This window comes from Lichenostomus cassidix, chromosome 19, assembly GCF_008360975.1.
Source record: "Lichenostomus cassidix isolate B80296 chromosome 19, HeHo_3.0, whole genome shotgun sequence".
NCBI classification, from domain to species: Eukaryota; Metazoa; Chordata; class Aves; order Passeriformes; family Meliphagidae; genus Lichenostomus; species Lichenostomus cassidix.
The window spans coordinates 1970810-1986938 of record NC_139499.1 but is presented as its reverse complement, the minus strand read 5'-3'; the positions used below and the strand labels follow the sequence as shown (position 1 = coordinate 1986938).

General features: G+C 50.9%; 1 protein-coding gene across 1 annotated transcript in view; it reads right to left on the bottom strand.

The window, feature by feature from the left end:
- GALNT17 (polypeptide N-acetylgalactosaminyltransferase 17) overlaps window positions 1-16129 on the bottom strand; it is a 197003-nt gene that overhangs the window by 117293 nt on the left and 63581 nt on the right. The window contains exon 3 of the mRNA XM_085078732.1: window positions 4952-5118. Coding sequence (XP_084934858.1) covers window positions 4952-5118 — 167 coding nt within the window. The remainder of the gene's footprint in view (window positions 1-4951; window positions 5119-16129) is intronic.

Genomic DNA, 16129 nt, shown 5'->3' with positions numbered 1-16129 from the left:
ACAGGTTCAGTTTCAATCCTGCCTCTTGTTCTCCATCTGTCCCTATTGATCTTCCCTGAAGGGCAATCCCAGGAACTCAAATCCAATAGACTTGTTGCTCCATTAAAAACCCCAGCTGCCAGCTGCAATGACTTATGTCATCTATTACAGAGTATTTTGTCACCCTACACGGGCTGGGAAATGGGGATGCCAGGGAAATGGAACCACCTGATGCCAAAGTAAGTCACCCAAAGACGTCAGCCCAAAGGCAAGCACAGAAACACCCACTGCTCCATCCCACCCCAAATCATGCCCAAACCTCTCCAAAACTAAAGGTGGGAGCTGCCCGTTGCCACACAGAGAAAGGAGAAAAGGCCAGCAGCACCAGAGAAGCTCAAGGAACTACCAAGAGCAGGGAATTCCTTGTGTAGCACTGGCCAGGTGGTCTTTGGGAGAGAACCACACCTCCTCTACACCCCTAAGGAAAACATCCCTGTGTTTGCCAGGCTCAGCTGGGTGGGAAAAGCCCACAGAGCCCAGGGTGTTATCAGAAACAGTGGAGGGGTCAGGGCTGGGAGTGCTCCAGGGCCATGGGAGACCCCAGCCAGCCCTGTCCCACATTGTCACCTGCCTGAAACTCCAAAGCCATCGGGGCTGAGATTGCTGCAGGAAATCAGCTCCTTCAACAGGCAATCAATAAATGTGGACATTTTTTCAGGGAGACTCAGAGCCAGGGCAGTGTCTGAAGGTTTTTACCCCCAGCTGGACAAGAGTGGGCTGTGCCAGGGGGAGCAGGGGATGAATCAGTGGTCACAGACAAAGCTGGTCCCAGGCAGGGCATTCTGGTCATTGGTTCAGCAAAACCCAGACAGAATCACAGAATATTCTGAGCTGGAAGGAGCCCACCAGGATCATGGAACTCAACTCCTGGCCCTGCACAGACACCCCAAGACCCCCACCCTGTGCTGCTTTGCCTCTCTCCTCCACGGAGCCCCAAAAGCCTGGGAGCTGGACAGCAGTGGGACAGCCCAGGTGAGCTCCCATTCACCAAGCTCTCCTCAGGCTGGAATAACTCAACACTGAGCCTGAGAAAGGCTGGGATGTGACTCAGCTCCTTGCAATTCTCCCTCCCAACACAAACACCCAGACAGCTCCCGGGAGAGTAAGCCACGAGCTGCTGCTGCTGCTGGAATCAGCTGCAAACCAAGAAAGGATCCCTCAAGTCGCACTAATGTGCAGCACCGAGGTAAATTACAACCCCAAGCATGTCTCCCCAGCGTAGCCAGCTCCTTTAAGCAGCCTTTATCCAAAGGGTTTCCTTTATTCCGAGAGGTTTGCTTTTCAAAGAGATATTATCCCCGATTAAAAACACTAAAAGACACAACAAATAAAAAAACAAAAAAAAAAAAGCAGGTGATGATTAAGCAACAGACTCTGACAAAGTGTGCAGCTGTGAGATAACACAGCATCTCAGGGGCACATGGCTGCATCCCTCCCCCAGCCCAGAACCTCGTTATCACTCCCAAACACAACCTGCACACTGCCTTTGGAATTACAGCCTGCAACAAGCACAAACAAAAGCAGCCTCCAAAAGAGTCTTTATGAAGTGTAATGTGCAGCTCAGGGGAGAAGGGGGTTCAAACTACAACTCCCCAAGCTTGCTCCTTCAAGGAGGGATTTTTTTTCTCCCCGTTACAATACATTGGCATCTTTTATCTATTTACAGCTCAGACATAAAGCATCAGAATGGCTGTGTTCATTAACTTTAATCTCTCGCTGCACACTTTTGTGTTGTGCTGTGCTGTTGTACAACAAAGCTGAGAGCAAGGAGTGTCTAATGAGGCTTCAGGAGCTCTTTGTTCCAGCCTGGAAACCTCACAGCAGCACCAGGCTTTGCTGGTGGCTGTGGCACAGCTCTGCCTGGAGGCCACAGGGCCAGGTGAGCAGGGCAGGTGGCTCTTGCCTCTGCCCACGGGGCTTATTTTAAAACTTGAATTTACCTGGAAATGTCTGTTACTATTTGGTGCTTTGTTCTTCAGTCACCCAGGTTTGCTGTGGTTCCTCTTCCCCCTGACAAACCCCACCCAAACCCCCCAGCCAGGGACTGTCCTGAGCCTTCAGCAACGTCCCCAAAGCTGCTTCTGGTGACCCAGGGAACAGCACAGCTCCTGGGCTTGGGCTCTGCTCTCAGGGCTCAGCCTTCTCTCAGGTTACACAGCTGAGCCTCAAAGGCTTTTCCTGGGCTACACCCACATTCCCCAGGAATTGTCCCTCACAGCCACACAGCTGCTCCCAAAAAGGCTGAAGAAATTCCTTGTCTTGTTCAATCACAGCTCCAGAGTTACACCCACACAGCCCCATCCTCTGCTTGATCCTCCAGGATTCCTCTCTAAATCTGAGAGCTCGTGAGGAACTATTTTCCTGTAATTATTTTCCTGTAGAAGCCAAATCTATTTATTATGAGGAATTTGTTTGTAATATCCAAAGCATCAACTCAGCGATGCTGCTGTTGCTGCTCAAAATTATTGCCTACCATTAGTGGGAACTCTGTGACAATGTTATTGCCATTAATAATTCCTGGCTGTCACTGCAGCTTCTCGAGGATGCTGAGAGGGAGCACATGGTCCCAGAGATCTGTTCTGCTTTGTATCATTTCTTTTACATGAGAAAAGTAGATTATTACACGCTTGGGAGGAGCTCTTCATAAACATCTGCCAAGTTACCTCATTATCTTCCTTCAAATCCCTCCTTAAAAATCTCATTTGTCATGAGGCCTGCAAAGCCTCAGCAGCAGAACACTGACATTATTAACTCACCCTCCCAGCTGATGGAAACACCTCGGCCCCCACACCACTCTCCCTGTGCACCTCCATCCCAATGCCCCTGAGGACAATGCTCCTCAGGGATGTCCAGCCCTCAGCACAGCCCTGGCTCATCAGGAGGGACCCTGGATGCTCCTGGTTCCAATCAATGCACCCTTGGGTTGGGAGACAGCCTAGGTGTGCCAGGAGACTGGGATTTTCCCACCTTTGTGCCTCCCAGTGTGTCCCACCTTTGAACTTGTCCATCAGTTGGGGTGATCTCCCTGCACCTCCATCCCTGCTGCTGTACAACACTCCAAAACATCCCTGGCAGTGTCCAAGGCCAGGTTGGACAGGGCTTGGAGCAGCCTGGGATAGTGGAAGGTGTCCCTGCCATGGCAGGGGTGGCACTGGATGGGCTTTAGGGTCTCTTCCACCATTCTGTGAAATGCCAGGGCTGGAAGTGCTTGAAGACAGTCCAAGCTCTGCCCACCCACCTGACTGTCCTGCCAGCAGCCCAGCCCTGTCCAGCCCCAGCACTGGCAAAGCCCAGGGAAAGTGGTGCCCTGCAATCCCACAGGGGATAAAGGATTCCATCCTGCATCCTCACTGCCAGCTGCAGCCTCAGCCTATGCAAGAGGCAGATGCTTTTGGAAAGGATTTGTTTTATGTGTCTTTCCAGAGTCTCCAGAGCACCTGACTCACCATCAGCCTCGGTGAGTGAATGAGGAAGAGGCTGCTCAGAGACATTTCTTTGTGCACAGCAGCGGGGAGAGAAGCTCAGTGATTGACACCAATGGCTTCTCTTCAAAAGAGCTCTTCTCTTCACCCCGTTAACAGGATAAAATTTGGAGAAGGAGCCTCTCCTTTTGGTATTTCAAACCCTCCAAGTCCTGGACAATGTGAGCTGCCCCAGCAGCACCTCACCTGCACTTCCCCTTCACTAGCCCAACAGTTCCAGCTCTAAAATCCCACAGATTCACTGTGGACACCACCCAGGCTTCTGCCCTGGAGCTGCTGTGGCTCCCACCAGCAGAGCAGCTGCCCTCCTGATTCTTTTCCTGGTAATTAGAACTCATCAGCTTTCCGTGGTGCTCATTACTGTGGTGTTTGAGTGCTGTTTTTACAGCTTGAGCAGCTCGCTGGGCAGCAACTCCTCTCCTCACACACAGAGAGCAACCTCTCAGCTCCCTCTGGAAATGAGCTCTCCACATCCTGCACCCTGCCCTGTTCTTCCTTCCCATCACAGCATTCACAGCACTCCCTGATTATTTTTTTTAAAAATAACATTAAAAGCATGAAAATGCAGCACAACTGAAGAAGCCAGCAAACAAAATCACTTCACTATTTGCTGTCCTTCACAAGGATTTTAACTGCCCTGATGCCATTGTCCAAGTGGATTTTGGAAGAAAAAAAGAATTTGGAAGAATCTGAGTCTGAAAATGCTTCCTGCAGTTCTGTGTTATCAAGATCCAGAGGGGAAGGAATCAGAGCAGAGACTGAGAGCAGGTTGAACCAAAGGACACAACGTGTGTAACATGGGAAACCCAACATCCCCCCAAAGCTGTGTCAGGGCCTGACCTGGCTAAGTGGGCTGTGATTGTTTCTTCCTCTTCCTTCTTCCTTCTCCTACCAAAACCAGAACCCAGGGAAGGAGGGTCTCTGCAGGGCACCAGCCATCTATAAAGCCTGGGATGGTATTTTACAGGGAAATTGAGGCACACACAGAGGAAATATATCAGCTAATGCCTCTGGGAGGTGCCAGAGCAGAAATTCCTCTGTCCTGGGAAATATTTCGAGGTGCATCTGTGCAACAACCAAAATGTTCTTATCAGAAACAAGGACACCCTGATACCAGAGCTCCTGAGAAAGGTCAGGTGGCTCTCTGGTTTCCTTCACCTCCCAGCTTCCAGCTAAGCTTTCAAACAACAACTGTCTCAGATTGAACTGTGCTTTGATCCTGTTCCTTGCCAGAGACGCTGAAGAGAACTTTGTGCCAGCAGCACACCCATCCCATTCCATCCCATCCCATTCCATCCCATCCCATCCCATCCCATCCCATCCCATCCCATCCCATCCCATCCCCTCTGCCCAAAGAACCCTCCAGAAGACTCCCATCAATTTCCCCCCTCCTGGAGGGGGTGTGGGTGGGCTCTGGCAGCCCTGCTCACCCTCATCACTGTTGTCATCCACCAGGATGATCTCCTTGAGCAGGTGGGCAGGCGTGTGGTTGACGGCGCTGTGCACCGAGCGCAGGATCACCGACAGCGCCTCGTTCACGAAGATGAAGATGATGGAGATCTGGGGAAGGTCCTTGCCGTATTTCAGCTCTTTGCACCTGCAGCACGAAGGGCAGAGAGAGAGGTGGGGTTAGCAGAGCTCCCAGAGCAGTTTTTCCAGCCAGGCACAGGGGGCAAACCCATTGCTACCTCCTCCCAGCCAGGGATTCCAACTGCCTGCAAATGCAGCCTTTAATCCCTACTGCTGGGGAGAGAAAGCAGCAAAGCATCCCTGAGCTCAGAGAGCACAGCCAGAGCTCACCCAACTAAAGCTGTGTTCCCTGTCTGCAGGCAGGTAACCAAGAGAGGCTCCAGAAGACACCAAATGCCTTTAGGAGCTAAAGGGAAACTCCCCAGCCCCATTCTGCCCCAAGATTTACAGGGACTCAGAAATGAGTCTTGATCTTAAACAGCACTTGGGAATTTTCTTTGCATTTGCTTTGGAAAGAAATGAACATAAAATGAGCCTTGGTTAAATACTCTTAATAAGTGTCTTTTGCTCTCTCAGCAGATCCTTCTGAACACATCCTTGTCTCTGACACAGAGCTGTGACCTGGTGCCTCTGTACTCCACAGCCAGGATGGTTCAACCCCAACACTTGGGATCACCTCCCTGGGTTCCAGGAGTAATTCCTGGACTCGGGCAGGCTGTGGGGCTGGGTCTCTGCTCACACACACCTCAGAGCAGCACAGAAGCAGGAGCTCCCAGGTTTGTAGCAGCAGCAGGGCCATGTTAGATGGATACACCAGACCTGAGCCAGGGACACCCAGGGAGCAGGGCTGAGGGGAGGGAATGTTCCAGGTGATCCCCAGGGAGTACAGATCACTCCCAGTGGGACATGGATGCTGTTCCATCTTAACCAGAAACGTCTTAACAGAGCACTTGCAGAAAGCAAACAGGAGATCTTTAACTACTCCCACCAATTCAATTCAACTTTCCCTACAATAAATTCATGTGGGCCAAGGAGAGAAGGAGCCTCCCCACCCCCTCCCCACATCCATGGTCAGACACAGAACATGAGCAGAGCTCCCAAATTACAGTAAGTGTGCACAGAGCAAACCCTGCCCAGCTAAGCAGGGGAAGACCAAAGGCACAAGTGACATCCCAGCAGCTCCTTGACTCCCCAGCAATGCCTCTGCCTTGAATTGTCCTGGGTGTTTCTTAGGCAACAGCAGGTGCTCTTCAGACTCCAAAGCAAGACTTGGGATACAAAGATTTCCACAGAAACAGAGTTCTTTAAGAATCTTCTCTAGTTAAACAAGTTTGCTGGGTAAAAACACAGTTGTGTTTCTTGATTTAACTACTGCCTTCCCTACAGCGAGTCACGAGCTCTACAGAAGGGAACCAAACATCGAAAAGGATCTTCTAAAGGAAAAATCTTTCTTTAAAATGAATGACTGAATGGTCACGATGGGGCAAAGTGACAAGTGACCCTGAAATCCTGCCAAGAAAGTCAAACTACACTGACTCAGACATTAAAACCAGCTTTTGGTAGATGCTGATACCTGCTCTGATGAAGACAAGGTTGTCACAGGAGCAGGAGCATTTCCTTTTAATCATTGCTCACCTCTGGGCAGCCTTCCCCCAAGGAATGCTGCGGGGGATAAAGAGCTCAGCCTGTGATCAAAGAGCTTTGGAGGCGAATCCAAACCCAGCCCTTTGAGGTTCATCTCCTGCTCATTGGCATTCTCCCTGCACCACTCCTAGCTGGGTTCTCCTTCCCCACTCGCCGAGGACAGGCAGACAAAGATCCAGGGAGAGGAGATAAGCTCAGGAAGGAGAGGGAAAGGCAAACCCACACAGCTGGGGGCACAAAGCCCCAAGTCTCCAAAGGCAGCTAAGGCTTTGCATAAACTCCCTGCTCTGGTGGCTTTGGCTGCCATCACAGGAGGGGAAGGCAGCAATTTAAAACCCAATTAACATTGGGTTTGTTGTGTTCCTCCCACGGGGTCCCTTCAGTGCTGCTGCCAAAGCTGTGGGGTGAGCAATGCTCTGCTGCAGCCTCCAGCCCCACCAGGCCCTTCCCTGTGGAGAAGCCAGCAAATATTCCTGCCTGAGAGCAGGAAAGCACCTGGAGCTGCTGGGCTCTCTGGGGCAGCCAGGGGAAAAGGGCAGAGCAACACTTGACTCAAAGATCACTGCAAAGAGCAGGGGAGAAGCTGTTGGAAGCAGCAGGAATGGTGAGGACACGGGGTGGGCAGTGGTGGGTGCTTTGGGATTTTCTTTTAAACATTTTTAGTAGAGAAAGGGCTGGCCTGGATGCTTTACCCTTCAGCTCATGGGCAGGCAGAGGCACAGGTTTGATGGCCTCACTCTGGGAATACTCAGACAGTTCAGGGAGGACTCACTGCAGGTCAGCAGTGCCAGGACAGGTGAAGCTCCCACCCTGCAGCCCCCACACCTCCCTCCTCACCTGCACCTCCTCAGCCCAGGAATGACACCTTTCCCACTCTAAGAGTCTGCATTTTCAGCATGACAGGGAAAGGCACTCTTGGCATGGGGAATTCCTTCAGTGCCTTCAGTGCTTTGAGCCCTGAGGAGCAGCCCAGAGAACCCAGCAGTGACCCCAGCTCCTGGCAGGAGCTCAGGGAGAGCCCCAAGCACTGCACAGCTTATCAAACCTCACCTGACACCCTCTGCCCACAGCCATCCCCCTCAGCTGAAAGCCTTTGGTTGTGTGCCAGCCAAGGCCTTTGGAATTCAAATCCCAGGCCAAAATACTTCAAAATTCAGCAAGACCTTAGAGCCCCACCAGTGCCTAAAGGGGACTACAGGAAAGCTGGAGAGGGACTGTTTGCAAGGACAAGCAGTGATAGGGTAAGGGGGATGGCTTTAAGCTCAAAGAGGTCCTATTGGGAAGGAATTGTTCCCTGTGAGGGTGGGCAGGCCCTGGCACAGGGTGCCCAGAGAAGCTGTGGCTGCCCCTGGATCCCTGGCAGTGTCCAAGGCCAGGCTGGACAGGGATGGGAGCAGCCTGGGACAGTGGAAGGTGTCCCTGCCCATGGAACAAGATGGTTTTAAGGTCCCTTCCAGCCCAAACCATTCCAGGGTTCTGAGAATCTCAGGTTTTATCTCTAACACCCAGCTCATGCTGTATCTCAGCCCAAAGCAAGTCTCCTTCCAGGATGCTGAATGTTCAAGGGAACACTCTGTACCTTTGAAAACTTCTAAATTTAAATTAAATCCAATGGACAGAGCCACAATACTTCCCCATGTCAGTGATTAGCTACCATAGGGTTAAAGACCAGCTTATCATTTTATATTTAATTCAGCCCACATTCATCATTCCATCAGTACCAAAAGGCTGTCTCAGAAAGATTTCCCTCCCCATGGAGGTGTCCCCAAAGCAGAGGTCCTGCCAGATCTGCAGGACAGTGGCACTGGGCCAGTTTGGGACACAGCAATCTCTGGCTTGACTGGAGAAAACTGAGGGTGATCCCTCACAATCCTTTCTTTGCTAAATGGGAAGCACTGCACTGGCCCAGCACAGAGCACCTGCCAGCATCTGGAAATAAATTAGTGCAGGTTACACCATTACATTTTCCCCCTTTAAATCCTGCTCTCTGCAATTAAACCTAGGCTGGCACCTGCTTGTAGGATTTATATCAAAATATCGTGAATCAATAGCAGAAAGAAAGAGCCACCTTTCAGTTTTGTCTCTCCTTTAGATCAATGGGATATCAGAGTAAAGAGGCATTTTATGTCCCATTAAATCATGCTTGAATATGTTCCATTAAATCATGCTCACAAAACTCTCCAAGTATTAAGAAGCTGGGGAAAACCTCCCCATGTCCACCACTGGGTTTAATTTAAGGACCTCACTGGGGTCTCTTTGAGAAATGTTCTTGGCCTTAAACAGGGAAAAAAAGAGGTTTTCCTCTGCCCTTGGTCCAAGGCTCAAGCATGAAGGGGAGAGGTTTAGGTGGGATTTCAGGGCAGGGTTCTTCCCCCAGAGGGGGAATGGGCAATGGGCACAGCCTGAGGCTGCCAGAGCTGCAGGAGTGTTGGGCAGCACTGCCAGGGATGCACAGGGTGGGATTTGGGGTGTCTGTGCAGGGACAGGAGCTGGGCTGGATGATCACTGGGGGTCCTTTCCAGCCAGGATATTCCAGAACATCTTTTCTCACTTCAGAACACACTAAGGAGCTGCTGGCTGCCAGCAGTCCCAGCACAAACCAACTCCCACCATCTCCCCAGCCAGGACACAGGATCTGTGACAGAACTCCTGGGCTGTCAGCACCACCACCTTCACTGGGTCCAAGATCTTTATTCTACATAAAGCCCAAGGCTGCAAACATGAACACATGCAAGGAAACCCACGAAACAAATGTATTTACATCTTAATCTTTGCAGATCCTGGTTTGTGTAAGAAACCATCCTGAAACAAAGGAAGGCTGAGAAGGGGAGCTGGGGGAAGGGGAGGCAGAGCTGAGTTTCTGCTGAGCAGCTTGGCACACATCAGGCTGGATTAATCAAGTCAGCCAAACTCAAAAGACAAAAAAGCATAAAGCCAAGCTCTGCTCCAACGTGTGTTTGCCTGCTGCAGAGCCTGCTCTGAATCCTCTGATCGTTTGTTTTCTGCTCAGCACACAGCTGTAAATCCACTCTTCAGAGCAGCAAGTGAGATTAGGATGTTTATTGTCTGTCTCAGGAACAGAAAAGGGATATCCCAGCATTTACTGCTCCGTGATCCCTCAGCAGAAAAATCACCTGGAATCACAGCAAGCACTCCCAGAGCAGAGAGACCACAAAGTGGCAACAAACATTTACAAAACACCTCCTCCTGCCCAGTGATTTACCAAGATCCACTCTATTGCTCAGTTAACACCTCTCACCTGTTCTCTGGGCCACAAAGCTATTTCCATCAACCACCTGGAACTGCACTGCTCAGTGTCAGCCAAACCCTGACGGTTTCTACACCTTCCCTACCCAACAAAACCCATTGATCAACACCAACCAATGCAGTTATGGACAGCCTGGAATGTGAAGTGTTCCAGGACAGCTAAGGCACTCCTTGTCTTCAAGGAGTCTTCACTCCTTGGGCTTCAGATCAGGCCAGGTTTGCACAGAGCTGCCAGGGGACATCTGTGCTGTGGGTGGGAATGAAAGAAACACCTTTCAGAAAGAAAACAATTTACTGAAGGACACAAAAATAAGTTCAGTTTTTTTCAGGAGAAGTTGGATTTTGGGCAAGGTTCTTCCCCCAGAGGGTGCTGGCACTGCCCAGGCTCCCCAGGGAATGGGCACAGCCTGAGGCTGCCAGAGCTGCAGCAGTGTTTGGACAGCACTGCCAGGGATGCACAGGGTGGGATTGCTGGGGTTGCAGGGACAGGATCTGGGCTGGATGATCCCTGTAGGTCCCTTCAAAGCCAGGATATTCCATGAATCCGTGATGTCCTGAACAGCACAGAGCTCAGGGAGGAGCTGGGCAGCCAGGCTTGCAGCTGGCTTTGCCCCCAGATCACTGAGCAGAAATCCTGCTAATCCTGGAGATCAGGAATCACTGATCCCAGAGGCTGCATCAAAGATTATACTCATCCTTGGTCACAGGAGTTATCTTCCACCTTCCAAGGTGTGCCTCACTCAGGCTATGATGTATCCTCCACTCCTGACAGCTCCCACATCCACTTTGCAGAGCTCTCAAAATTCCTAGACTGCCACATTTCCTTAATTTGTGCCTTTTGCACAGCCCTTTCCCCCAGTTCCAACATCAAATCCACCAAAGTTTTAACTGGAGATGAAATCCCATTAAGTGTAGATGACATCCCATTGCCAGGGAGGAGGCAGCACTCCATTCCTCTGGAAGTGCTCTGGTCAGAGTGCCCTGGTTTTCAAACACATCCAGTGTTTTAAAGAGAATGCTTGCATTCAGACAAAACCCAGGCTGCCGCAGGCCATCTGAAATCATCCAGCAGTAATTTGATTTTCCTAATGATACCCTTGTAATCAATCCAGCCTGGAGCCCTCTGGAGCCACCTCTCCTTCTGAGGGATGGAGGGCACAGGCAGAGCTTGTGAGGATGCAGAGAGACACAAACTGGGAGGAGTAAAGGGGCAAAGAAGTAAAGAGGTGTTGGAGGAACACCACTGAAGGAAAAGTGGCTGCTGCTCAGTCTCAGAACACTGATACTGGTTTAAAATCACAGTTCTAATAAGCAAGGTAGAGAAAAATCCAACCTCAGCCTCACTGTGCCTTAAACACTGGGGTACAACAGTCCCACCCTCTGGCTGGGGACATGTTTTTGCATTTTATGGAACCACAGAGACACAACATTTTCCCCTGAGCTGTTTTCCCCCAGGCTGGTGCCACAGTTGGAGCTGAAGCAGAGGTTCTGCTTGGAGATTTGGCCATGCAGCCCTTGGTCTGCAAACACAGCCCAGAGCTGGCCCCAGCACAGCTCCAGCAGCACAATCCCTCCTGCAAAGGTCACTGCCAGCTCCACTCTGGGCTCTCCTCGCTGCCTGGGATGCCAAGGCAAAGGCAAGGGAAGCCAAATGGAAAATGCAAGAAATGCCAGTGGAAAACAGAACCATCCCCTGCAGGGAAGGGCTCAGATGTGCCCTGCAGCACGAGGGAAGAGCTCACACCCAGGGGTCCTGGGCTTCCTGGCCTTCCTTGGGCACAAATCATGGAATCACTGAGGCTGGGAAAGCTCTCTAAGGTGGAGTCCCAGCACTGCCCCTGCACTGTCACCGTGCTCATCACTAACCCATGTCCCCAGGTGCCACAGCCACAGGGATGGGGACTGCACTCCTGCCCTGGGCAGCCCATTCCAGTGCCTGACCATCCCTGCAGTGAGAAATATTCCCAATATCCAACCTGAGCCTCCCCTGGCCCAGCCTGAGGCTGTTCCCTCCCATCCTGTCCCTGTTCCCTGGGAGCACAGCCTGACCCCCCAGCTGTCCCCTCCTGTCAGGCTGAAGCCACAACTGTCCATCCCTCAAACTCCTGACACAAAGGACACTCTGTGCAGTGTCCATGTCCCACACAGGATGGAACAGGAGCCACACAGGATGGGCAGGCCCTGCTTTGGAAGGATGTCAGGTATGGAAAACACAGCCAGGAGAAAAGGTCAACAAAATAACAGCAGCTTGCTCTGTGCAGCAATTGGAACAATTGCCTGGCACAGGTAAGGATGGGCAGCACCCTGTGAGATCATTCTGGAGCACACAGGACTGTGCTGTGCCTTTGGGAACACATTCATGGCCAGTGCAGGAGCTCTTTGCAGCCTCCCAGGGTCTGTGCTCAGCCTGACTGAGAACCTGAGTGTCCCTTTAATGACCACAGCACCATCAGCTTTGGTGCTGCACATCACTCACCTTCCCAGGGCTGCTCAGGACACTGTTGTCCCCCAGAGCACGAAGGGGACATCCCTGCCAGCCCTTTTGAAATGCCACCAGCAGCAAGCACCATGGAAAGGGCTGGACATCCTTGCTCTGCAGGACACCTCAAGGCTTTAGGGCTCTGTGGTGCTCCCACAGCCTCTGGAGTCATTCCTACAGCTCCTAATGGGGTTCTGCTGCACCCCTCACCTTCTCTGTGGGATCAGCCATGACAGACACTCAGCAGACAGGACGAGTCAGACATAAAATCTGTGCCAGTTGGCACAAAACACACCCAGATCATGGAATCATTGAGGGCTTTGGTTGGAAGGGACCTGAAAGATCATCTGAGCCCAGCCAGATCCTGTGTGCCTGTAGAAGACAGGGCAGACAAACAGTGTGCTAGCTCTGATTATGGAGACCACACCTCTTGAAAAAAGTACATCCTGATGATGGGTTTTCCTGGATTTCCTCCTCTCCTCCATATCACAGTACCCAGATCTCCCCCTTCTCTTTGTTTTTAATTCTGAGCACCCAATCATTCTCCAGTCTGGATCTTGACTTATTAATAATTTCTTTTTTGGCCATCACACTAAATAAATCCAGCTAACGTGCTTATCAGCAGCTTATCCCTTCCTGACATTTCAGTCTTGTATCAGGCTCAAGGGTTTGAATATTTAAACAGGCAAATATTCTTTTGATTAGCAGAATAAATGATTCTTGTTACTTCCTGTCCTTAAAAACACTCTGAGCATCGTGGAAGTGCTCAGCTCTGTTGGCACAGCTTTTCCAGGGTTGTGGAGATGTTCCTATAAAACACAGCTCAGGAGCAGAGAGAGAGTTCCACTTAATAAGCTCATACATATTTAAATATCTTTTCTACAATGAGCCATGGAAGTGCCACATTAAAGCCAAGGGTGTGTGAGAGACAACTCGGTCAGAATTAGTGCACAGGAAGTGGAATTCTCCCCAAAATTCCTGTCACAGAGATTGCTGCTTTAGGGAAACATCACCTTGCAACTGAAAAGAGTCACCAGGACATCTCTCAGTGCTGAGGTTCCCAAAACTGAGAGCACTCCTCGAACAGGAAGTGCCAGCAATTTTACCTCATTCCAGGGACAGAGCACCAGGACTCCTCCATGCTGTGATGTAGGAGCCCATGGCCAGTGTGTCTCTGTCACCTCCCAGGACAGCATGAGGAATGACATCCTCTGTATCCACTTCCTGCACTCAGCCTCTGGCTCCTCATCAGTCCCACCCCAAGGCAGGGCTGGACACAGCTCCAAGGTCTCCTCATGGCCACATTTGGTCACATCTGGCCACCACGGGCACCCACAGCACAGCTGGGGGTTCTTACCTCAGCAAGTCCTCAGGAGAAGGAGGCTGCTCTCCCCTTAACCAAGGCAGCAGGGATTTAAACACCACATGATGCCAAAGTTGTGGTGTTCAGGGATGAAGCCCTGAGGGGACAGGAGGCTAGTAGGGCTCAGCAGCAAAGCCTGGAGGTCCTGCTGCTGGGCTGTTGGCTTTCTCTCCTCCCAGCCAAAGTACATTGGGCAGGGAGGAAACTTAGGAGCACTTTTTTCCTCTGTTTGTTTTAAAACTCTGCCCTGCAAACACAGCTGAACACTGAACAATGTCCAAAGAGGCATGGGCTGAAGGAGCAGGCTTTGGAAAGGCTGTCTGCAGCATTTCCCACCCTCACATCAGAGGGAGCAGCAGCCTGACCTCCCCTGCAGTGAGGATCCTGAGTGCTCAGGCTGATCAAGGTCAGCTCTGACTCCATCCCCAAGGGCTGAGCAGCCCCTGTGTTCCCCCATGGAAGCACAGGCAGGGAATCCTCACTGCTCCACAGGGGCAACAGCAGATCCTGGCCACTGGCAAGAGGGTGAATGCTCAGAGATCACAGGATCAAAGGCAGGAATGGAAAAGTGCAAATTAACGGCAACTTGTAAATTAACAATAAGTTGTAAATTAACAGTAAGCTGTAAACTACCAGTGCATGTTCTGACAGCCTCTGTCAAGGCAGCTACTGCTCTGGAGCTGCTCCTGTAGGCACAGTCCTGGACAAGGTAATTCAGAGACATCTCATCTAAGGCAGGAGCCAGAGCTCCCTTCAAGGTCAGTGAAGTGACACTGCCACTGCCAAAGGACAATTTTTTCCACCTCTCCATCCCAGGAATATTTCTGTCTGGTATAACACACTGAAGCTGTTTTTTGGGACAATGAAAATACATTTTTCCTCCCCTAATCAGAGGCAGCCCCAGGCTGAACGTTCACACAGTGAACACATCAGTGAGGGAAGGGAGTCCTTCATGTCCAGCCAGGCATTCCAGGGTGACAAAGCCACCAGCAAATGTCCCAGCTCTGCTCAGGCAGGTTGGGATAAAACTGTCACTGCTGTAAACCTTCCTTCTCAAACTGAAAATGAAATCCTTGGTCCAGAGCCTGAGGTAGGAGTGTTTTACCCAAACAGACCTCACGGGAACCCAGGATTTTGGGACAGGACAGACTTGTCTGCCCCAGGACAGACTTGGGGCATGAAAAAGAAAAGTGGGCACCACTTGTGCTGATTGGAACAAGGTGGAATGATGGCACTGCTGCAAGAGCTGGCATAAAAATGATGAACTTGAAAGGCACAATGGACTTTTAGAGACAGCTCTTCTTCTTTGTGATCACAGAGGCTTTATGAAGCTCTGTGCTGCTGACGGCTTTATGAACTGGAAGATAAAGAGGTTTTTAAACCTTTCCTGTTACGGACAGAAATCACTGGATAAGTTTGTTTAACCTCTGCCAGAATTGGATAAGCCTCGGCAGAGGGGAGTCACTGAGCCCTGTCTGCCAAATTCCTGTGTGGGGAATGTCACACAGGGAGAGCTCTGCCACCCCAAAATCCCAGAGCTGGCACCAGGGAGAGCTCTGCCACCCCAAAATCCCAGAGCTGGCACCACCACAACCCCCACCCCAGCATAGGCTGCTCACCAGGTCACACTGGTGAGACACTTGTACTGGTTTGAGGGGAAAGGAATAAAAACAAACCCCAAGCACTACCAAAAGGGCCAAAACCAGCAGATGGGGCTGATTTGGATTTGCTTTTCCCCTCATATCCCAGTTTCAGGTAGCAGCTAATTGAATGCAATAAATACTGGTGTCCCTCCATGGTGGGGGACATTCAGGATGGAGAGTTAATAAACCAGAAAACCACACACAAGTGTGCCAGGAGTTTCCCTTTATTCCACAGAGGAAGCTCCACACCACTACTGCTGTTCTGGGGAGAGATTTGGGGTTTCCACCAAAACTTTTCCACCAAATTTTGAGATTTCCACCAAAACCAAGTACAAGACAGAACTAGCAGACAAAGTTCACCAGCCCAAGCACCCAAGGGCACCCAGCTTAACCCAGTGCCAAACTGCAACACCCTGAAATCCCTCCTGGGAGGGTAGGGAGAGATCCAACCCCACACAGCCAGGCAAACAAAAGCTGAATCACTACAAGGGTAAGGAAAAAAAACCCACAAATAAAAATACTCCAACCTCCCTCTGGCCCCTCATAACACCCCAAACCAGAACACTCTCAGTTTTTAGTGCCAAGCTGGAGAAGCTCACAGGTGGGGTTTCCCATCCTTTTTGTTGTGCCTTTCCCTGCAGAGACCCCAAAGGACACCACAGACACTTCACTGTCACTCCATCCCAGAGAAGGCATTTCAGGCTGGAACTTTGTTTGCTGCCACCCCAGAGATGCTGACAGG